The 18,866-nt window shown below is 51.6% G+C and overlaps 1 protein-coding gene across 1 annotated transcript in view; it reads right to left on the minus strand.

The window, feature by feature from the left end:
• Positions 1–216: 216 nt before the first annotated feature.
• The window catches only part of CACNG3 (calcium voltage-gated channel auxiliary subunit gamma 3), an 83,328-nt gene continuing 64,678 nt past the window's right edge, over positions 217–18,866 (minus strand). Inside the window, exons 2-4 of the mRNA XM_036280106.1 lie at positions 12,334–12,417; positions 9,247–9,387; positions 217–1,237 (exon numbers count right to left, since the gene is read on the minus strand). Coding sequence (XP_036135999.1) covers positions 726–1,237; positions 9,247–9,387; positions 12,334–12,417 — 737 coding nt within the window. The 3' untranslated portion in view covers positions 217–725. The remainder of the gene's footprint in view (positions 1,238–9,246; positions 9,388–12,333; positions 12,418–18,866) is intronic.

An 18,866-nucleotide genomic window follows, 5' to 3' on the forward strand; every position in this document is an offset into this window, starting at 1 on the left:
TGCGAGAGCCAGGGTTTTGAACAAACGCTGGCCCCCAGCTAGCCCAACGACTCTGACATTGGCGGGAGCACCTTGCTGGTCTCAAGAGGTGAAGGGGGATCCCTCCAGTGGGCCAGAGTGTGGATGAGCAGACTCGGCTTCCAGTTCAGCCGTGGGGAGTGAGTTTGTGCAGGAGGCACCCAGAAGCAACAAAACACTGTGGCTCAGTTGGTTATGGGCAAAACCTTTAATCACAGGAGTGCGTGTAACATTAGCTGCTTCGGGGCTCTGACAGCTTTGATTTCTGGTCATGTTTTTCTAACACGGAAAAGTGAATGCCTCCCCCAGGGCCACCTGGGCGGTTGGTGTCCTGAGGATTTGTGTGAGTGGACAATAGGAACAACTGTGCACACATCTGGATATTTGGGGATCCATCCCCCCAAGCCACTACCTGTGACTTTGAGTGAGATCCTCTTCCAAGGAGGGAAAAATGTGGAGTTCCTTCCAGTAAAGAAGGAAGAAGGGGAACATCTGGCACAGACACACAGAGAGGAAGGGCGTCGGTGGATCGGCTTGAAGAGTGGGGAGGAACAGAGGGTTAGGACCTGGAGGCTGAGGGACAGAGTGTGGGACAGGGCTGATCCATTTGGTTTCATTCTTTGTAAAAAATAATACCATCACGAGGACCATGCCATGCAACCTCAGAGACAGCTCTGCGCCCGGGCAGTGCCGGGCGGGCGGGCAGTTCAGACGGGCGTGGTGCGCCTGTTGGCCAGGTCGTTGTGCAGCGCCTCCTTGAAGTCTTTGGGCGTGGAATTGTGGAACTGTAGAAAAGCGTGGTCCCGGTCGGAGTTGAGGAGGGTCCCCATGGTGATCTTCGAGGGGTCCCGGGAGAGGGTGAACATTGAGATGTCGGTGGAGGGGATGGTGTGGAAGCCTTTGCCAGTGGGGGACAGGTCTCGGGACCTGGGCTCCGTGGAGCGGGAACTCGAGCGCCGCCGGAACCTGTGCCTGTAGGGTGGCAGGCGGGCAAAAGTTGATTTCCTCAGGAGCTCCGAGTGGGATTTGGCGCGTAACTGCTGATGCTTCTCGATGTAGATGTGCACGGCAACAACCCCCACGATCTCCGCGATGATGAACGAGAACGCTCCGAAGTAGAAGGACCAGCCGTACGAGTAGCTCTTCTTGGAGTCGCGCTGCCCGGGGTCCCCGGCGTTGGCTGATATATAAACTATGATGCCAATGATGTTGCTTAGCCCTAAGAGAAGGGAAAGAAAAACGCATCTTTTATAAACCTCAGAGGTAACTTGCAGTCTTGAAACATTTATAACAAATGTGGAGGTAACGGGCGGGAGGAAAGGCTTTGTGGCTGGGAAATCCTGCCCGCCCAGCGTCTCCTGGGAAGCGGAGGGTCGGTCCCAGGTCGCATGCCTTCAGCGAGGAAGACACCTGACTCCTACGGCAAGTGCAGAAATCAGAGCACCTGTCTTTCCCCGTGGAAGCAATTCTCTCCATCAACCCGTGATCTTCGGCAGGAAGTCGTTAGGATAGTAAAATGAAGGAGATACAGGGCCCTGCCGGTGAGTTCCTCACCATCCGTGGGAGAAACGGACGTGTAAATGCAATTAGAGCAAAAGACAGGGGCGGCTCTCCCAGAGACAGGGACAAAGTGGTTTGGGAGCCAACAGAGAGAGGTGACTGAGCCTCTTCCCTTTGAAGACAAGGTGACAGTCCAGCTGGATCCTGAAAATTGTGTGGAGTGTGAGAGAGAGACTTGCTGGGGCTCTAGCTTGGATCGGGAGCTAAACGAAGAGGCAGCAGAGGGAACAGGTTTAGGGAAGAGATTTAGACACGTTGAGTTGGAGGTGCTTGTCGGGAGTCCAGTGTGGCTGTCCAGTGGGCACACTGGAGCCGGCGCTACAGTTTGGGGGAACGCATGGCCCACTGGGAAGGTCCAGTAGCTCCTAAGTCTCCCTGTCTGCACAGGATAAGATAATGCTCTAGGGTAGCTGTTGTTGGGGAATTGGGGAACACGCAGCTGTTGTTCCCAGTCGGCAGAGTCCGCCTACTTAGCGTCCCCAAGTGCCGACAGAGCAGCCCAGGAGTGGCTGCAGAGGCGGTGGGAGAGGAAGCGGCCCGGGGGGTAAGAAGAAACAATAGAACCCAGGGCCAGTGGCTGTGCTCAGGCCTGACCACTTTTCTCACATCATTGCTCCAAGGGCGGAATGTGCCTTTTGTCCCCAAGGACCTCATGTGGCCTGGCACCAGCAATGACTCAGTGGGTTGGCACATCACCTTGCCTCCACATTTTGGCCTCCTGCAGGGTGGTGCTAAGTGGAGGCTGGCCCTCATTACAGTTCTCCGCATGCGCTGGCAAATAATCTTTGCCAGTGGCCTCCTGACTCTTCCCTCCGTTTCACGAGCACCCCACACTCTTCCTGGGGATCCCCAAGATACCCCCATGTCCAGCAACCAACAGATTAAAGGTTGGCATCGCAGGGGCCACTGGACTCTGCGCCAGTTCTAGCACTCTGACTGGCTGGGGCGCATGCACCAAGGGAATTCGTGTTTGGATATTGTCTCTGGCGACGCTCCAGCTAGGACTTGCCCCTTGAGGTCAGGGCCAGGGTCTGCTTCTGCGTCTCCGCCTGGCATTACCCTGCAAGGCACCCAGCAGTAGGCAGTGAGTTCTAACCCTGAGCTGTCCTCAGTACGGGGCTGACACGGCCAACCAAGGATGAAAAGTGGCTTCTGTCCTCACAGTGTCACGGCTTGAAGATTAGTAGGGCAGGCACATTCTTTTATATTAAAATGAACATGAATATAATAAGGAGGCGAGAGCAGAATTCACATGAATTTTAAGTGTCAATGGGAGACAGACTTTGAAGACATTACAGCTTGCCCTGGCCAGTTGCTCAGTGGTTAGAGCATCGAGCCATGGACTAAAGGCTCACAGGTCCGCTCCCTGGCCCTGGTCCCGGCACACGCGGGATGCAACCAGTCAATGTGTCTCTCTCACTTGGATGTTTCTCTCTCTCTCCCCCCACCTTCAACTATCTCTACAAAAAAATCAATGAAAAAAATATGCTTGGGTGAGGATTAACAACAACAAATAATAATAATAAATAAAGACATTTTAGCTCATTAAAGTCAGCTTCTTGTAATGTCCCCTAACTCCCTCTGCCAGTAGGAAAACTTTGGGAAGCTCCAAATGGAAGTCTTGCCAGAAAAAACAAGAAGTTCAAAGAGAGGCTCAGATGTAGGCACAGGTTAAAGGTGGGGCAGGCGAGTGAGCTGCCGTCTGCTCATGGAGCACGTGCTGTCAGGCACCAGGCCAAGTCTGCGTCACCATCTCAATCAACCGTCACAACAGGTCTGCTTTTTTTTTTAACATATTTTTACTGTTGAATGTATTACAGATGCCCCCCTTCTTATCCCCATTGACCCCCTCATCCCCAATCCCGCCCCTCTCCTGCCTTCCCCACACTATGATCTGTGTCCATTGGTTCTCCATATATGCATAGAAGTTCTTTGGTTTATCTCATCCCACCCTCCTACCCCCTTCCCTTTGAGGTTCATCAGTCTAACAACCAATCTGTACTTCTTAATTCCTTCGTCTTTTTTACCCATCCCCCCAGCCCCTGTCCATCTGGCAAGCAACAAAAAGTTCTCTGTATCTGTGAGTTTGTTTCTGTTCTGCTTGCTCATCTTGTTTGTAGATTCAATTGTTGATAGATATGTATTAATTGCCATTTTATTGTTCATATTTTTGTCCTTCTTCTTCAAGAAGACCCGTCAACATTTTATATAATACTGGTTTGGTGGTGATGAACTCCTTTAGCTTTTTCTTGTCTGGGAAACTCTTTATATGTCCATCAATTCTAAATGATAACTTAGCAGGATAGAGCAATCTTGGTTGTAGGTCATTGCTTTTCCTCACCTTGAATATCTCTTGGCACTGTTTTCTGGCCTGCAAAGTATCTTTTGAGAAATCAGCTGACTATCTTATGGGAGCTTCTTTGTAAGTAATGAACGGCTTTTCTCTTGCTGCTTTTAATATTCTTTCTTTGTCTTTAACCTTTGGCATTTTGATGATGATGTGTCTTGGTATGGCCCTCTTTGGATTCATCTTGTTTAGGACTCTTTGTGCTTCCTAGACTTGTATGTCTGTTTCCTTTATCAAGTTAGGGAAGTTTTCTGTCATTATTTTTTCAAATAGGTTTTCAATTTCTCGCTCTCTTTCTTCTCCTTCTGGCACCCCCATGATGCAAATGATGGTATGCTTAAAGTTTTCCCAGAGTCTTCTTACACTGGGACATTTTTTGGATTCTTTTTTCCTTTTGCTGTTCTATCGGGTGTTTTTTGCTTCCTTATATTCCAAATCGATGGTTTACTTCTTGGCTTCACCTACTCTACTATTGATTCCCTGTAAATTATTTTTTATTTTAGTTAGTGCATCCTTCATTTCTGACTGGTCCTTTTTTATGTTGTTGATGTTCTCACTAAGTTCCTTGGAGTTCTCCTTAAGTTCCTTGGAGTTCTCCTTAAGTTCCTTGAAGGTCTCACTAAGTTCCTTGAGCATCCTTATAACCAGTGTTTTGAACTCTGCATCTGATTAATTGCTTATCTCCATTTTATTCAGTTCTTTTCTTTCATTTTGGATATGTTTCTTTGTCTCCTCATTTTGGCTGCTTCCCTGTGAATGTTTCTACGTATTAGGTAGAGTTCTATGTCTCCTAGGCTTCCTAGGGTGGCCTATTGTTGTAGGTGTCCTATAGGATCTAGTGGCACAGCCTCCCTGATCACTCCAGCTGGTCCCTCTAGGTGCACCCCTAGTGTGGACTATACACCCTTCTGTTGTAACTGAGTCTTGATTGCTGTTGGTACATCAATGGGAGGGATTTACTCAGGCTGATCAGCTGCAAGGACTGGCTATGCCCACTGACCACTGGCCTCTGACTACCTTGGGGGATCAGCTGTGTAGGGCCCACCACACAGAGCAAGACTTACTTTAGCAGGGTTCCATTACCCACTTAGTCCACTCATTGAGTGTGTCACTTGTGGAGGGGGTTGGGTGGTGGTGTTTTGATGTGGTCTGAAGTTGTTCACTGGGTGTGCTGGCTCTGGGGCAAGGTCAGCCACTGCCTGTGTTCTATCCAGGGCCACCCAGCATAAGCTACAAAGTGATCTGCCAATGGCTGCTTCTTGTGCTGGGCTTGGAGGTGCCCAGGAAAAGCCAACTGTGAACCAAGGCTGGCTGCTCCTAGTGCCAGGCCTGGGGCCACTTAACAAGAGGTATGGGGCTCGCTGAGACCAGATGCTGCTTGTTTGAGAGATTTTAGGAAACTATGAAGCAAGATCCAAGACAGGCCAACCTTTTGGTACAGCCTTTGGAAACAGCTTGGGTGGGCCTGAAAGTTGGGCGGGGCAGGGCCTCAGGGAATCACCAGGGCGGGGCTACCAGTGTGAGCCAGGTTGCTGGAGTCCCAGATGTGGCGGCCATCTGCCATCCCAGGGAAGGGCTCACCAAAGGAACAAAGGCCTTCACCAGCATGTCTGTCTCAGAGAAAGTTGCCTCTCCAGCCCTCATCTGGAAGCCAGATGACTCAGTTCTTCCCTGTATGTCTCTGGTGCCTTCCAAGCTGCCTCCCCTCTGAGCTCAGAGAGAGCAAGTCCGAGTAAGTCCATGCGCGGGCCCTTTAAGAAGAGCTGCCTGGGGCTCCTGAAGCCTCAGCCTCCCTCAGCCTCAGTTTCCACTGGTTTTACAGCCAGAAGTGATGGGGATTCTCTTCCTGGCACTGGAACCCGGAGCTGGGGGCCTGGTGTGGGACAGGGACTCCTCACTCCTCAGGGAGGACCTTCCCAGCTGAGGTGTCCTCCTGATTTTTATCCGCCACCTGTGGGTGTTGGACCAGTCCATCCGCCTCCGCCCTCCTACCAGTCTCCATGTGGCTGCTTCTTTAATCTCATAGTTGTAGGACTTCCATTCAGCTCCATGTCAGGCGGTTCTGAATGATGGTTCTGTAGTTTAGTTGTAATTTTTTTTTTTTTTACCTCACCTGAGGATACTTTTCTATTTATCAGATAGAGTGGGAGGGAGGGAGAAAGAGAGAGAGAGACAGAGAGAAACATCGACGTGATAGAGCCACATCGACTGGTTGCCTCCGGCATGACCAGACTAGGGCCGGGGACGAACCGCAACCGAGGTATGTGTCCTTGACCTGAATCGAACCTGCGACTCATTGGTCCACAGGCTGATGCTCTAACCGCTGAGCAAAACTGGCCAGGGCTAGTTATAATGTTGATGTGGTTGTGGGAGGAGGCGAGTACCGCGTTTACCTACGCCAACATCTTGACTGGAAGTCCAGGTCCACTTTTTAAAAGATTATCACTCTAGCCCAGCTGGTGTGGCTCAGTGGACTGAGCACTGTCCCATGGACTGAGAGGTCCCGTTCAATTCCTGGTCAGGGCACATGCCCTGGTTTCGGGCTCGATCCCCAGTGGGGGCTGTGCAGGAGGCAGCCGATCGATGTTTCTATCTCTCTGTCCCTCCTCTCTCTCTAAAATATCAATTAAACAAAATAAAATAAATAAAATAAAAGATTACCACTTTTTTACAGAGGACAAGACTGAGACACAGAGAAAGCAACTTCCTAAGTCAACACAGCTAGGAAAAGGTGGGGATGGGATTTGGACTCAGGGTGGCCTGTAGCCACAGGGGGAGTTAGATTTCACTAACAAAGCTTATGAAGAACCATGGTCTGTGGGCAGCCGCTTCCTCCCTGCCAGCAGGCTGGCATTTTCTTCATGCTGAGGCCCCATGTCCCAGTGCAGAGCCTGACCCACCGCAAGAGTGCAGCTTACATTTGGGGAACCAGCAAGTGAGCTGAGATGGCATAAGAATCACGTGGAACAATGTACCGAATAGCAGCTACCGGGTATTGGGAAACTACTGTGCTATGCAGTTCCAGGCCTGTTATACCAACACATTTAATCCTCTTAACAGCCATAAGAGGTAGAGCCATTATTATCCCTGTTTTTAAAATGTTTTTTCTGTATTGATTTTAGAGAGAGAGAAACATTGATGAGAGAGAATGTTGATTGGCCGCCTCCTGCATGCCCCCCACTGGGGATTGGGCCCACAACCCGGGCATGTGCCCCGACCGGGAATCAAACCGGTGACCTCTTGTTGCATGGATCAACGCTCAACCACTGAGCCACACCGGCCAGGCATTATCGCTGTTTTTAAGATGAGGAAACCGAGGCACAGACAGTTTAAGAGACTTGTCTGAGTTTACACAGCTGGGAAGCAAGAGAGCCAAGAATTGCACTAGGCAGCCTGGTTTCCGAGCCCACACTCTTCACATTTTGCACTGTGCCTGGCACATAGTAGGTGCTCAGTAAAGGGTTGTCGCTTGCCTGTTCAAGACCATAGACTGTTAGAATAGCTGAGCAAAAAAAGGGCCTTACAGAGTGCTGTCCTCCAAAACTTTCATTTTATAGGTGGAAAAACTGAGGCTCTCTGTTCCTCGGGGAGAGCAGTGGGGGGAGGGTCTGGGATTCGACCCCCAGCTCCTGGCTCCTCGGGGCTCCCACTGCTGCTGCTCAGATTCCCCAGTTCCTGTGTCTAATCGGCCTGACAGCTCTCACAGCGCCTCTGCTTAGAAGAAGCTGCTGGCGACATACTCTTCCCTAACAGTCCCCTTGGGGGACAAAATAATGATCTTCTCCTGTCTAGGAAACCCTCCCATCAGCCAGCACATCATCCGGTGGGGCCCCGGTGCCAGGAGGTCTGGTCAGGCACCGGCAGCTGGAACGTGCCCCTGAGGAGCACACGGCCCTGGGTTTGCCAGTGGTGACCATCTGTGCACAGAGTGTGACGGGGCCATGGCGGCTTCCTCCGTGGTCTGTGGCTGGAGCCCGTTCCTAGAGACCAGAGCAGGGTGCGTCCATCCTCCTCGCTCCCCCGAAGAGGCGATGGTGGGAGGCGGTCTCAGAGGGGCCGGGACTGTGTCGTTGCTGCTTTGCCAATACTAGAAAGTAATTCTGTGCTTTTTATGTTCAGCCTACTTCCAGCAACCCTATGAAGCAGGCAGTATTATTATTTCCCACTTTACAGTCGAAGAAACCAAGTTGTAGGGAGTTGGCAATGCTCCCAAGTCTCCACAGGTGGAGCCAGAATTCAAATCCGGGGGGCCGACCTCCTCTTACCACCATTCTACACTCACCCCACGTTCCCATCCCAGTGACACTCTGCCGTTACCGGGCAAAGCCTGAAGGTCGTCCCCAGAGGCCAGCCTCCCTCCCCAGACTCCTGCCTGTTCCGTGCTTTCCCAGAGCGTGTCATCCGGATGGCATTGCTTGATGGTGGGGTGGGGGGAGATGGGAAGGAGGCGGAAGAAACCCAGGGGACGGAGGAGGCAAGGAGCACGGAGACGGCGTGGAGACGCAGGGAGGAGGCCGAGAGTCGGAGCCCTTCCTTCGGGTTGGCTCCCGTCCTCCTGCCTCGCTGGGCCCCTTCTGCTCAGAGCTCCATTGACTGCACCATCTCCGCGGCTGCTCTTTGCCGTGTTCCCAGAGATGCTTTGAACAATATGAAGATCTGAACACTTGAAGAGCTGTGAGCAATACTTAACCGGCAGACACACACCTCAAAAGGCCAGAGATAGTCTATGAAGAGGCCCCGGTGAGCAGAAAGTTGGGTCCCTTTCAAACACACTGACCAGGCTCTGGTCACACATCACACACACGTGCCCCCTGAGAGCAAGTGCAGGCGTCCCCGCCTTGCCCTCTGAGCTGGCCTGGCCACCGTCTCCTCCCCCTCCTGCATTGCACCTTAGCGAGGGGGTCAGCCTCTCTGGTTCTGATTCAAGTCCGTGGGCCCTCATTCTTTTTTTTAAATCCTCACCTGAGGATATTTCTCCATTTATCTTCAGATAGAGTGGGAGGGAGGGAGGGAGAGAGAGAAACATCAACGTGAGAGGGACACATCGACCGGTTGCCTCCCACACGACCCCAACCAGGGCCAGGAAAACCCGCAACCGAGGTTCGTGCACTGATAGGAATTGATCCGAGACTCTCTGGTCCGCGGGCTGATGCTCCAACCACTGAGCCAAACCGGCCAGGGCTGGGCCCTCATTCTTAACATAACAAGTTGACCATTTTCTTGCTTTTCCTCGCAGGGAACCCTGAATAGCATGGCCTTGTCCCCGTGGCCCTGGCTTGGGTCGGTTCTGTGCAGATCCCAGGGCTGGGCCGGGTGCTCACCTGCAGAGACAAAGAAGATGCCCGCGCTGAGGATGACATTGTGTCTGCTGCGGTGGAACTCGCTGGCCGCCACGCAGAGCCCGCCGAAGAAGAGCAGCGTGACGCTGAGGATGGGGAAGACGCTGGAGGCCCTCACAGCCCCTGCGGAGAGAAGGAGACAGGGCTCCACCTGGTCCCCAGCAGCCCAGGGCCCACTCGCCATAGCCCGGGGATGCCCGAGGGAAGCCAGCATGTGAGCCGGGGCAGAGCCTGCATCGGACACAGGCGTGAGGCCGGTGCCGTCACCAGGGCCTGTGCTGGGCTCCTCTGCAGTCAGCATCCTTAGATTCTTAACCATTGAGCTTTGGATCTGTGCTTTCTGAGGAAGTTTGATGAGCCAATGCAGCTCCCCCTGGGGGCTCGGAGCCTTGACTCACGTGAGATCCCACCGCCCACCACCCACCACCCACCACCTCCCCACCTCCCCTTCTCCTTGGGATGGGTCCTCAGCTGCCCACTTCCCTGTCCAACCAGTAACCCTGCAACTCTTTGCTCCTGGTGAGGGCTAAGCATGCACATAGGAAAAATCAGGGCATCTTTGAGTGTCCCCAAGCAGGAGGGAGTGTGACCTCAAATAGCAAATATAAGAGACTGCCTGCCGGGAGAGGGAGATCAAAGAACAAAGGAAAATTTTGTTTTGCCCACATTTTGAACCAGGAGCCTGGGATTTTCATTTTGAACCAGGTCCTGCAGATACATAGCCAATCCCGTCCTGGGATCCCCAACAGACCACACGCTAGTTACCGAAATGCAGGCTTCGCCAGACACCCCACGCTTGCACAGGACTGGTTGGATATTTGAAATGTGTGGTTATGAGATGTGGCTGTTTTCCGTGTGGTGCAGTAGCCATGAGGCGACCAGTGGTGGCCAAGCCCATTCTAGCCCACAGATGCGGTCGGAGCAGCCCCCGAGAACTCGGCTACGCCTGCCCGCCTTCCCCGCACGTCTGCGGCTGCCACTTCTTCCTAAGTCAGTGGGTGTCTAACCCCTTGTAGCCCAGTGGACACCTGGCAGCTTCAGAACAGAAAGGGTTTAGTGTTTTCCTTCCCAAACCACCTGGGGCTAAGTTGGGGTCTTCGGGGTGAGGAGGGGACGCTTATTCCAGTTAATTCCCCCAGGGGTGCCTGAGCAGGGCTGGGCCAAGGCCAGCGTCTGGGCATCTCTGTTCCACAGGAGCTGTGGGCGAACAGACCTTCTGCTGCAGGTTTAAGCTGTCGCCTACCCAACAGCACATGGGAAAGAGGAGGCGACAGAAAGACCAGTGTGCAGAGCTCCACCCCACTATGGTGTGGTCACACCAACCCTAGGGCCCGGAGACCCCTCCGGAACACGCCCTGGCCCTGTGTAGTTGGGTCAGTGGCCCCAAAACCCCAGCAGGAAATCCATGTGCCGGTCAAGGTCCCTCCTTAACCCTCGCCTGGTTCTGTGGCTACTGGTGGGGCACGGGTGGAGCGTGGTGAGGAACCCCACCTTCCAGAATGGAGAAGCACATTTTGTCCAGAAAACAATGCACCACTCCAGAGAACTTAACATTAGTTTGCAAGTTGTGAAATAGAAGTCACAGTTCTGTTTAGTCTCCAACAGGGCAAATGTCACAATATTTCATCAAATTGGAAAGAAAAACCATGAGCACTGTGGAAAAACCCCACCGGGTATGGCTTTAAAGTCCTCCTCTCTTCAGGGGCCCAAGGAATCTCTGTCACCCCCAAACTTTGGTCAGGCCACGTCTCTGAATGTGGGTTTTATTCCCCACGCCAAACCAGTTTGAGCTGCTGGTATAAATACACCCTAATGGGCATTTGGGTAAATCCTAGTAGATGGGTAAGGATTGAAAAGAGATAAATGGTATGTTTATGTTGTAAAAATTAGCTTAAATAGGACTGTTTCTTTCAAAATGACCCCTGTACCACTTACATTGTTACTTGATTAAAGGCTCATACATAGACCCATAGCCCATCTGCAGACTAGCAGGCATGAATAGAGCTAAAAATGATTTTAATTGTAAAAACACTCTTTTTGAGAGATGAATTATACACATAATCTGAATAGGACAATTTCATGACGTTTTTATTTTAATAGCAGTTTTTAAAAATCTTACATTTAAGCCTCTCTAATATAATTAGTCAATGTCTTAGAATTCTCCTTTGAAGTGAATTAGATACACATGCTCATTGAAGAAGTTACATTTAAATGACACTCAATCCCAGAGTCTCCTTGTGCCTGGGTCAATGTCGGGCTCGTGTCTGCAGCTGGCCTTGGCTCTGGCTCATCTCACGGAACAACAAGAAGTAACACCTATGGTTCAAGATGAGATGTTGGACCTGGGGCTACATGGAAAGTGCATTTGTTTATTTAATTTCATGACCCTGTCAGATGGATGACATTATAATCTCATTTCTGACTAGATAAAGAAAGCTAAGAGAGACAGAGAGAATGCAGTTTGGCCCAGGTCCAACCCAGCTGGTAGGGCGGCAGACGGGAGTAAAAGTCCATGCTGACCAGTGTCCAGAGATCTGGCTCTGAGCTCTGCAGCTCCCACGTGCTGTGTTTGTGACAGTCCCATGGTATTTCTGGGCTATGACCTTGGGACAATCCTATGAAGACGCTGGCCCTGCCTTAGCAGGGCCGAAAAGAAGGGGAGTCAAAGAGAGGTGAACTCGGCTTTGCATTTACACCCCGCCCTCGCCCATTAGCACCTCACCCATTAGCACCTCCCCCATTAGCACTTCAAACCAGGCCTCTGGGGAAGGTGAAAACTGGGATTCAGGTTAAAGAAAATGCCTGAGATTTCCTCCCAAGCAGACTACAAAGAACCTTTCGTTTTGATTTGCCAACTTTTTTTCTTCTGTTTCTAGTTCATCAAAATTAGAGACTTAGATGTCAGAACCACTCGCCGTCTCTGTCTGGTAGCCAAGGTCCCCTGAAGGCTCCCTGTGTGTGTCCTTTTCTAGGGGTGCGTATGAGCATCTTCAAACTCAGAGGCAGCTGGGTGACCTCAGGGTACCTCTCCCTTCCCCTTGGGGAGACCCGATAAGTGGGGGAACTTACGAAGGAGATACTCAGCTGTGTCCTGTTCATAGTCAGCATCATCTGGGAAGTGATCGATTTTCTTGCAGACCCCTCGGAAAGCCCCTGTGGAGACAAACATGGTCCTGAGCTGGGGGAGAAGACAGGGCCCTGGGGCCCAGCCTGGTCCTCAGACCCCTCGATGAAGACCGACCCTGGTTTCTGCAGCATGTGCAGAGGTTGGACCGTCAGCATTTTTCGTAGGGCACAAAAAGGAGGCCAGCAGAGGGGGGAAAAGAAAAGACCGAAATTTTGTCTAGGTTTTGCACGATCTTGGGATTCCTTTAGAAGAGCAAAGAACTGTGAAACCTCCGCATTCACTGAGGACTGTCTGCTCCCCCCTCCACCCCCAGTTAGTGAGGGGAACGGGAAGAGGAAGCAGAACTTACACATGTAACCTACCTGCCCATTTACAGATGATGAAATTGGCACAGGAATTTTGCTTGTGCTCACACAACACAAGCTGCGTGTAGATTCCAGGCACCTCAGGAGCAGCCGGCCCTCCCCGGTCACGCTCATACCTGGCGGAACCGTGCCCTCCCCGGCCCTCTCCCAGGACCCGAGTTCGCGGCTCACCCCTTCCAGAGCCACAGAACCGGGGCTGCATCTTGGGAAACTGACTGTCAGCATTTCGTTCCCCTTTTCTTTCAATATCAGCTTGACTTAACTCGTGGTGGGTGTTTGATAATCGATGTGGGTGTTTGTTAACTATCCAATTAACCAGGCTCTGGGGGCAGCTCTTCTACGTGGCAAACAAGCTGAGCTTCTCGCCAAAGCAGCGGGGAGTTACTTGCTGCCGCTCTGGTCCCTCCTGGCCGAGCTCGAGTGGCGGTGGACAGCGGACAAGGTTTGGAATCACGCAGGGCCGGGCTTTTACTGTACAAACTAAACAAGGTGACATATGAAGATGGGTTAATTTTTCCAAAGCTCTCAGCACGTCAGAATAATGGCCAACACTTAAAGTGCTTCCTGTGGGCCCGGCACAGAGCAGAAAGCGTTCGTTCCTTTGTCCACTCTTGTCCACCAGCCTAGGAGGTGGCGCTGTTCACACAGACATTCGTTCAGGGGTGAGGCCTCAGGGACCACAGAGGAGCTCCAGGTGTCACAGCTGGAGAGTGGGGATTAAGGCCTATGGTCCTCCCCATTGCACTCCGAGTGGTAGCCATTATTATTATGTGTATTATTATCTGACAATAATGAGTGGCATATATTAGTCCCGACTCTAAGGAGGCTTCTAGCCAGAGGCATCTCACAGTAAACAATGCAACGCGAGGCCATCCTCTGGTTCGGATTCTTTGCCCACCAGGCAAAGACTGGACTCAGAACCAGGGGGTGTCCTGCGGGGGAGACCTAAAGGCTCAAGGACATTCTTGGGAGAAAGACAAGTTCATAACTTCTTTCCTGATATGGAAAAAAGGACTTCATTGTTTTTTCTTTAGAAAAAACGCGTTCCCGGTTGTTTTTAAGGCCCCTGCCCGTCCAGTTGGCTGGATGTAAGTCCAGATAAGCCTCATACATCGAGCACACCCTGTGTAGCACATACAATCCAAGCACTTTACGCTTCTTATTTTCTTTGGCTCTCAAAATAGCCTTACGAGTGGTAGTCTGATCCCCATTTTCCAGAGGAGGAAACTGAGGCTGAGTGAAGTGAGTGACTCCCCCAAGGACACAGCTCGAAGTGGCTCACCCTAAGTGTCAGTCTGCCCGACTCCGACTTTCCTGACCACCGTCCTGAGCTGCCCTCTCTTCAACACGGCTTGGGGTTACAAGCCAAGTCCTCTGCTAGGTGGCTTTCTGATAGCTTTGAGGTCCATCCACTACTGTTGAACTGGATTAGTGGCTCCTCCACCAACCCTGCTTTCTCCATGATATATGTCACGGGCCACTGAGCAGGTGAGGTAGGACCACCTATTGTTAGCTGCCTTACATCCTCCAACAAAGATTTCCTGGGAAGAAAAGGTTCTGCTGAAGATGAGATGCAAACCCCACCCAAACAGACCAGCCTACACGCATGCCTGCATCTGCCTGTGACCTGGGCCTTCCCAAGGGGGCCGAAGGCAGCTGGAAACGAGCGAGGACCTAAAGCCGGCAAACCCAGGAGCTTCCAGAAGGTCACCAGTTTTTAATGGTCTAAAACAGCCCCCCCCACCTCTTTTTTCACAGCCTATGAGCTAAAAGTGGTTTTGCATATTTACATGGTTGAAATAAAATCAAAAGAAGAATATTTTTTCATGACATGTTAAAATACATATGAAATTCAAATTTCAGTATCTGTAAATAAAATTGTATGGAAACAACCATTTCCATTGGTTTACAGCTTTCACACTGTAATGGCAGAGCAGAGTAGCTGTGACAGAGTGGAGTAGCTGTGACAGAGCGGAGTAGCTGTGACAGAGCAGAGTAGCTGTGACAGAGCAGAGTAGCTGTGACAGAGATGGCAAAGCTGAAAATAGCCACTATCTGGCTAGGAAAAAGCTTGCTGATCCCTGGTCTAAAGACTTCTTCCTGTGAGGCGGAACAAGGCAGAGTCTGGCCTTCCTGGGACCAGGGGACATGGTCCAGGTGACCTCCAGAGCAGATGTCAGGCAGAATGATGTATGGTTTTAGTTTGTTGATGTTGTTTTTTTTACAGGCAGTATTTTAGTGCATGTTTTGTTTTATTTTTAAAAAATTAAATATACTCTGCAATTTGAAATTTAGGATTTGTCACACGAAAGCCTGACGAAAGCCAGTGTGGCTCAGCGGTTAGGACATCGGTTGCGGTTCATCCCTGGCTCTGGTCGGGGTCGTGTGGGAGGCAACCAGTCGATGTGTCTCTCTGACATCGATGTTTCTATCTCTCTCTTTCTCCCTCCCTTCTACTTTACCTGAAGATAAATGGGAAAACATCCTCAGGAGAGGATTCAAAAAAAAAAAAAAAAAGAATGAGGAGCTCTGGCCCACTTTTCCTGGGGCAACAACCCCTTGCAGGTGGACATCAGCTGCCCCTCAGACTGGGCAGAGCCTCCATCGCTCAGACATCTGCGGCAAATGACCTCCCAACACCGTCTCTTCTGCAGCGTGAAGGCAACAGTGACTCCATGCACCTGTCACGGCGGGAACCGAGGCAGGGAAGAACCACAGTGCCGGCCCCCGTCCTCACACTTGGCTCATGACTCTTAACCAGGCAACAACGTAAAGCACTTAGTACAGTTCCTGACACGTGGTAAGAACTCAGTAAGTTATAGCTATTACGACGGTTGATTTGGGTAGGTATTTTAGGACCAGAAGAGACGCAATAGTGCCATGGTGTGGTTTTAAAAAGCAAATGAAAGGAAAGAGAAGTAAGAGTTTCCTCGAGGGTGAGGCCACACTGAAAGCGAAGCCCTTGGCACCTCAAGTCCCCCACTCACGGGAAAGTGCGCTGGGCCGTCTGTACGAGTCGCATAGTGCTGGCTCCCGGGAACAACCACGGCTTGGCGTGTCCGTATATTTCCTTGCAGGCTTGTCCTCTCCCCGCGCTTTCACATAGCAGGGTTTTATAACATTGGGATCGTGCTGTTCTCAATGACAGATTCTCATGAGTGTTTCCCCGAATCAGAAGATGTAAGGAAAAAAGGTGGAGATGGACTTGCTCATGAACTGCAGGGAATGGAACCAAGAGAGACGTTGACAGCAGACCCCCTACAAGGATGGAGTCTGGATAAAAGACAAGCACTGTCCTGGCACAGTCTAAGCTAAGGCACTGGGGCCGGGAGGAGCAGAAACCAGGAAGGTGGTGAACCAGGAAGAGGAGCAGTGGTGGTTGGTCTGGGAGAGAGATCCAGGGGTCACGGGTGAGAGGGGATGGGACCCCAGGGCAGGGCAGGTCTGAGCTAGGCCGTGAGAACCCAGGACACTGTAGGAGAGTTGGCACGGAGGGTAGGGCAGCAGAGATACCTGCCGTGACAGAGTGTGGTTGCAGAGGCTGGCTTTGTGGTGACAGCAGCCTGAGCCTGGGTGGCGAGGATTGTGCTGTCTGGCTCAGATGTTGGATGAACACTTCCTTCATATAAGGGAGGGCATCTCCTTCAAAGTGAACCTCAGAAGTGTTCCCGTTAGAATCAAGAACGAGATACGAAGGCCCACCCCTGCCTCCCTCACACCAGGGTTCTCGGCCAAGAAGCAATAAAACAGAGAGAAGACTTATAAGCAACAGAAAAACAGAATGAAATTGATTATTTTCCAGGTGATAGAATAGTCTCCTTAGGAAGCTGAAGGTTATTTGCTAGAAAAAACTTCAGCGTGAATGCAGGAGCCCAATAAGGTGACTTCTTACAAGATATTAGCCGCACAATCAAGCTGTGACAATTAAGTCACTGTGGTCCTGATATTTAAAAATAACATTTACTGGGATACTCTTTGCAATGCAGAGGAATATGACAAGGAAAACAGGAAGCAGCCCCATCCCATATAACCTGTGTAAAATTAAAAGAATATATGTGTGTAGCTAGAAAATGCAAACAGTATTATATAGAAGGGCGTAAGATTAAAACTGAAAGCATTTCTCTCATCACCAAAAGTTCTCTCACCTAATGACTTGGTAGAATGATTTTTGTTCCCTGAACGTTGAGTGAAATCACGTCTAAGCTGAGATCCGCAGGTTAGTTGGAAGGTAGAGTAGGGAGGCGAGTCGTTCCGGGTGTTAGAGGGTCTGTCTGGGGGACCCATCTCGTGGTTACAGGTGACGAAGTGATGGGCTGTGACCTTTGTCCTCCCTCCCTCCTTCCTCCTTTCCTTCCCTCCTTTCTTCCGTCCGTACGTCCTTCATTCTCCCGAATTTAAAAAGCACCCGCAGTGCACTCGAGCTGTTTTAAGTGCTAAGATCCTGGTCCTCAGAACTTACATCTCACTGCAGGCCAGTGAGCGAGCGATGAACAGGACACTGGGCTCGGAGGAAGCAGCAGGCGGCGGTGCTCACTGCGCCCAGTCTGAGGGCAGACGGGCGATTTTGAGCAGGGTGGTCTGAGCCAGCGCTCTGCTCAGGTCTGAATGAAGGGAAGGAGCCAGTTATGTGCAGAGCCAGGGAAGGGGCTCTCGGGCAGAGGGGGCTTTCGTTTGAGGCACAGAAGGAACATCTGGGGCTGGAAGTGGGCCTCTTGCGGCAGCTTCACCGGGCCCACCAGCTGCCCCCTGCTGGTGCTCAGCCCCGGGCCTCGGGGAAAGCTAGGAGCTTGGGCTGCACCAGGACCAAGGTCAGCTCCACCTCCTCCTTGGGGGTGGGTGACCTAAAGCACAAACACGGTCCTGAGTGGCAAGGGTGGGGAGGGAAGATGGGCTATTCGTGTTTTTAACCCTCAAAGCCCTTGTCACGTATGTCCAGGAAGAGCGGTGCTCCCAGGCTCCGTGGCTCAGTCTCCAGTCAGGGTGCTTCCCTCCGAATCCCAGCAACGTGGGCTCAGCCTGTCCCGGACACGGCCACACGGCCACGGAGGGCACTAAGGTTGCTCTGCGGTGATTTTACACCCAGGCCAGATTCTCGCAACCTGGAGGAGATGTAGCTGCCCCTTCTCAGCAGGTATGTGTCTGACCTCTAGGGGGTCACGTGGTGCAGTGGTCACAGCACAAGCTTTGGGTCCCTCGGGCTCGAGTTCAAATCCTGTTCTACCACTTGCTAACGTACTTGGGTGATTTTGGCTGAGTTATTTATTCCCCGAGCCTTGATCCTCTTCTCTCTAAAACGTTAACCTGCAGATTGTTGGCCAGCTGTTTGTTCAGACGTACTCAGTGCAGGCATCGGTTAGGGCTCTCTGGGCCTTCTCACGGCCCAGAAAGCAGGCGCCGGTCCTGGGCACTGGGTGGCGTGGGGGCGTGGGTTCTGGGGCCAACAACCTGGGTCCGAGTGCCAGCCGTGCACGCGTTGGAGCACGTTACTTCACATGTGCCTTGTTTTCTCATCTGTGAGCTGAGCAGTATCTAGATCATGGGCGTTTATGAGGATGAAAAGAGGTAATATCGTCAAGTGTGTTAGAGCGATGCTGAGCACATGCTATTAAGTGTGTGTTAATTTAATAAATACCCTTATAGATGGGGAAACTGAGGCATAAAACCGAAGTCTATTTAACCCCAGAGCCTGAGCTTGTAGAAAAATCCTCTGAATAAGACTAAGACAGCAGCAGGCACCAGGAAGAGGGTTAACATGCCCTGGCCAGTTTGGCTCAGCGGTTGAGCGTCAGCCTGCGGACCAGAGAGTTCCGGGCTCGGTTCCTGCTAGGGGCACGTACCACAAAAAAAAAGAAGAAGAAGAGGGTAAACAAGGAACAACTATTAATGTGATTCGTATTTCTGTTTTGGCCACGGGGGTGGGAGGACACCAGAGGGCAGCTGGGGCCATGGCTCACACAGACATGTACACATGCGTGCAGACCTATGTGTGTGGGTGCACACGCGCAGGGCAATGCAGGCAGGGAGCCCGGGGAGGCCTGACTGGGCAGGAACAGGCTTAGACCACCTGCCGTGCCAAGTTTGGACAAGGGCCAGGCTGAGCTCTTCTGGGC

Source organism: Molossus molossus, unplaced genomic scaffold (genome assembly GCF_014108415.1).
Source record: "Molossus molossus isolate mMolMol1 unplaced genomic scaffold, mMolMol1.p scaffold_m16_p_3, whole genome shotgun sequence".
Classification (NCBI taxonomy): domain Eukaryota; kingdom Metazoa; phylum Chordata; class Mammalia; order Chiroptera; family Molossidae; genus Molossus; species Molossus molossus.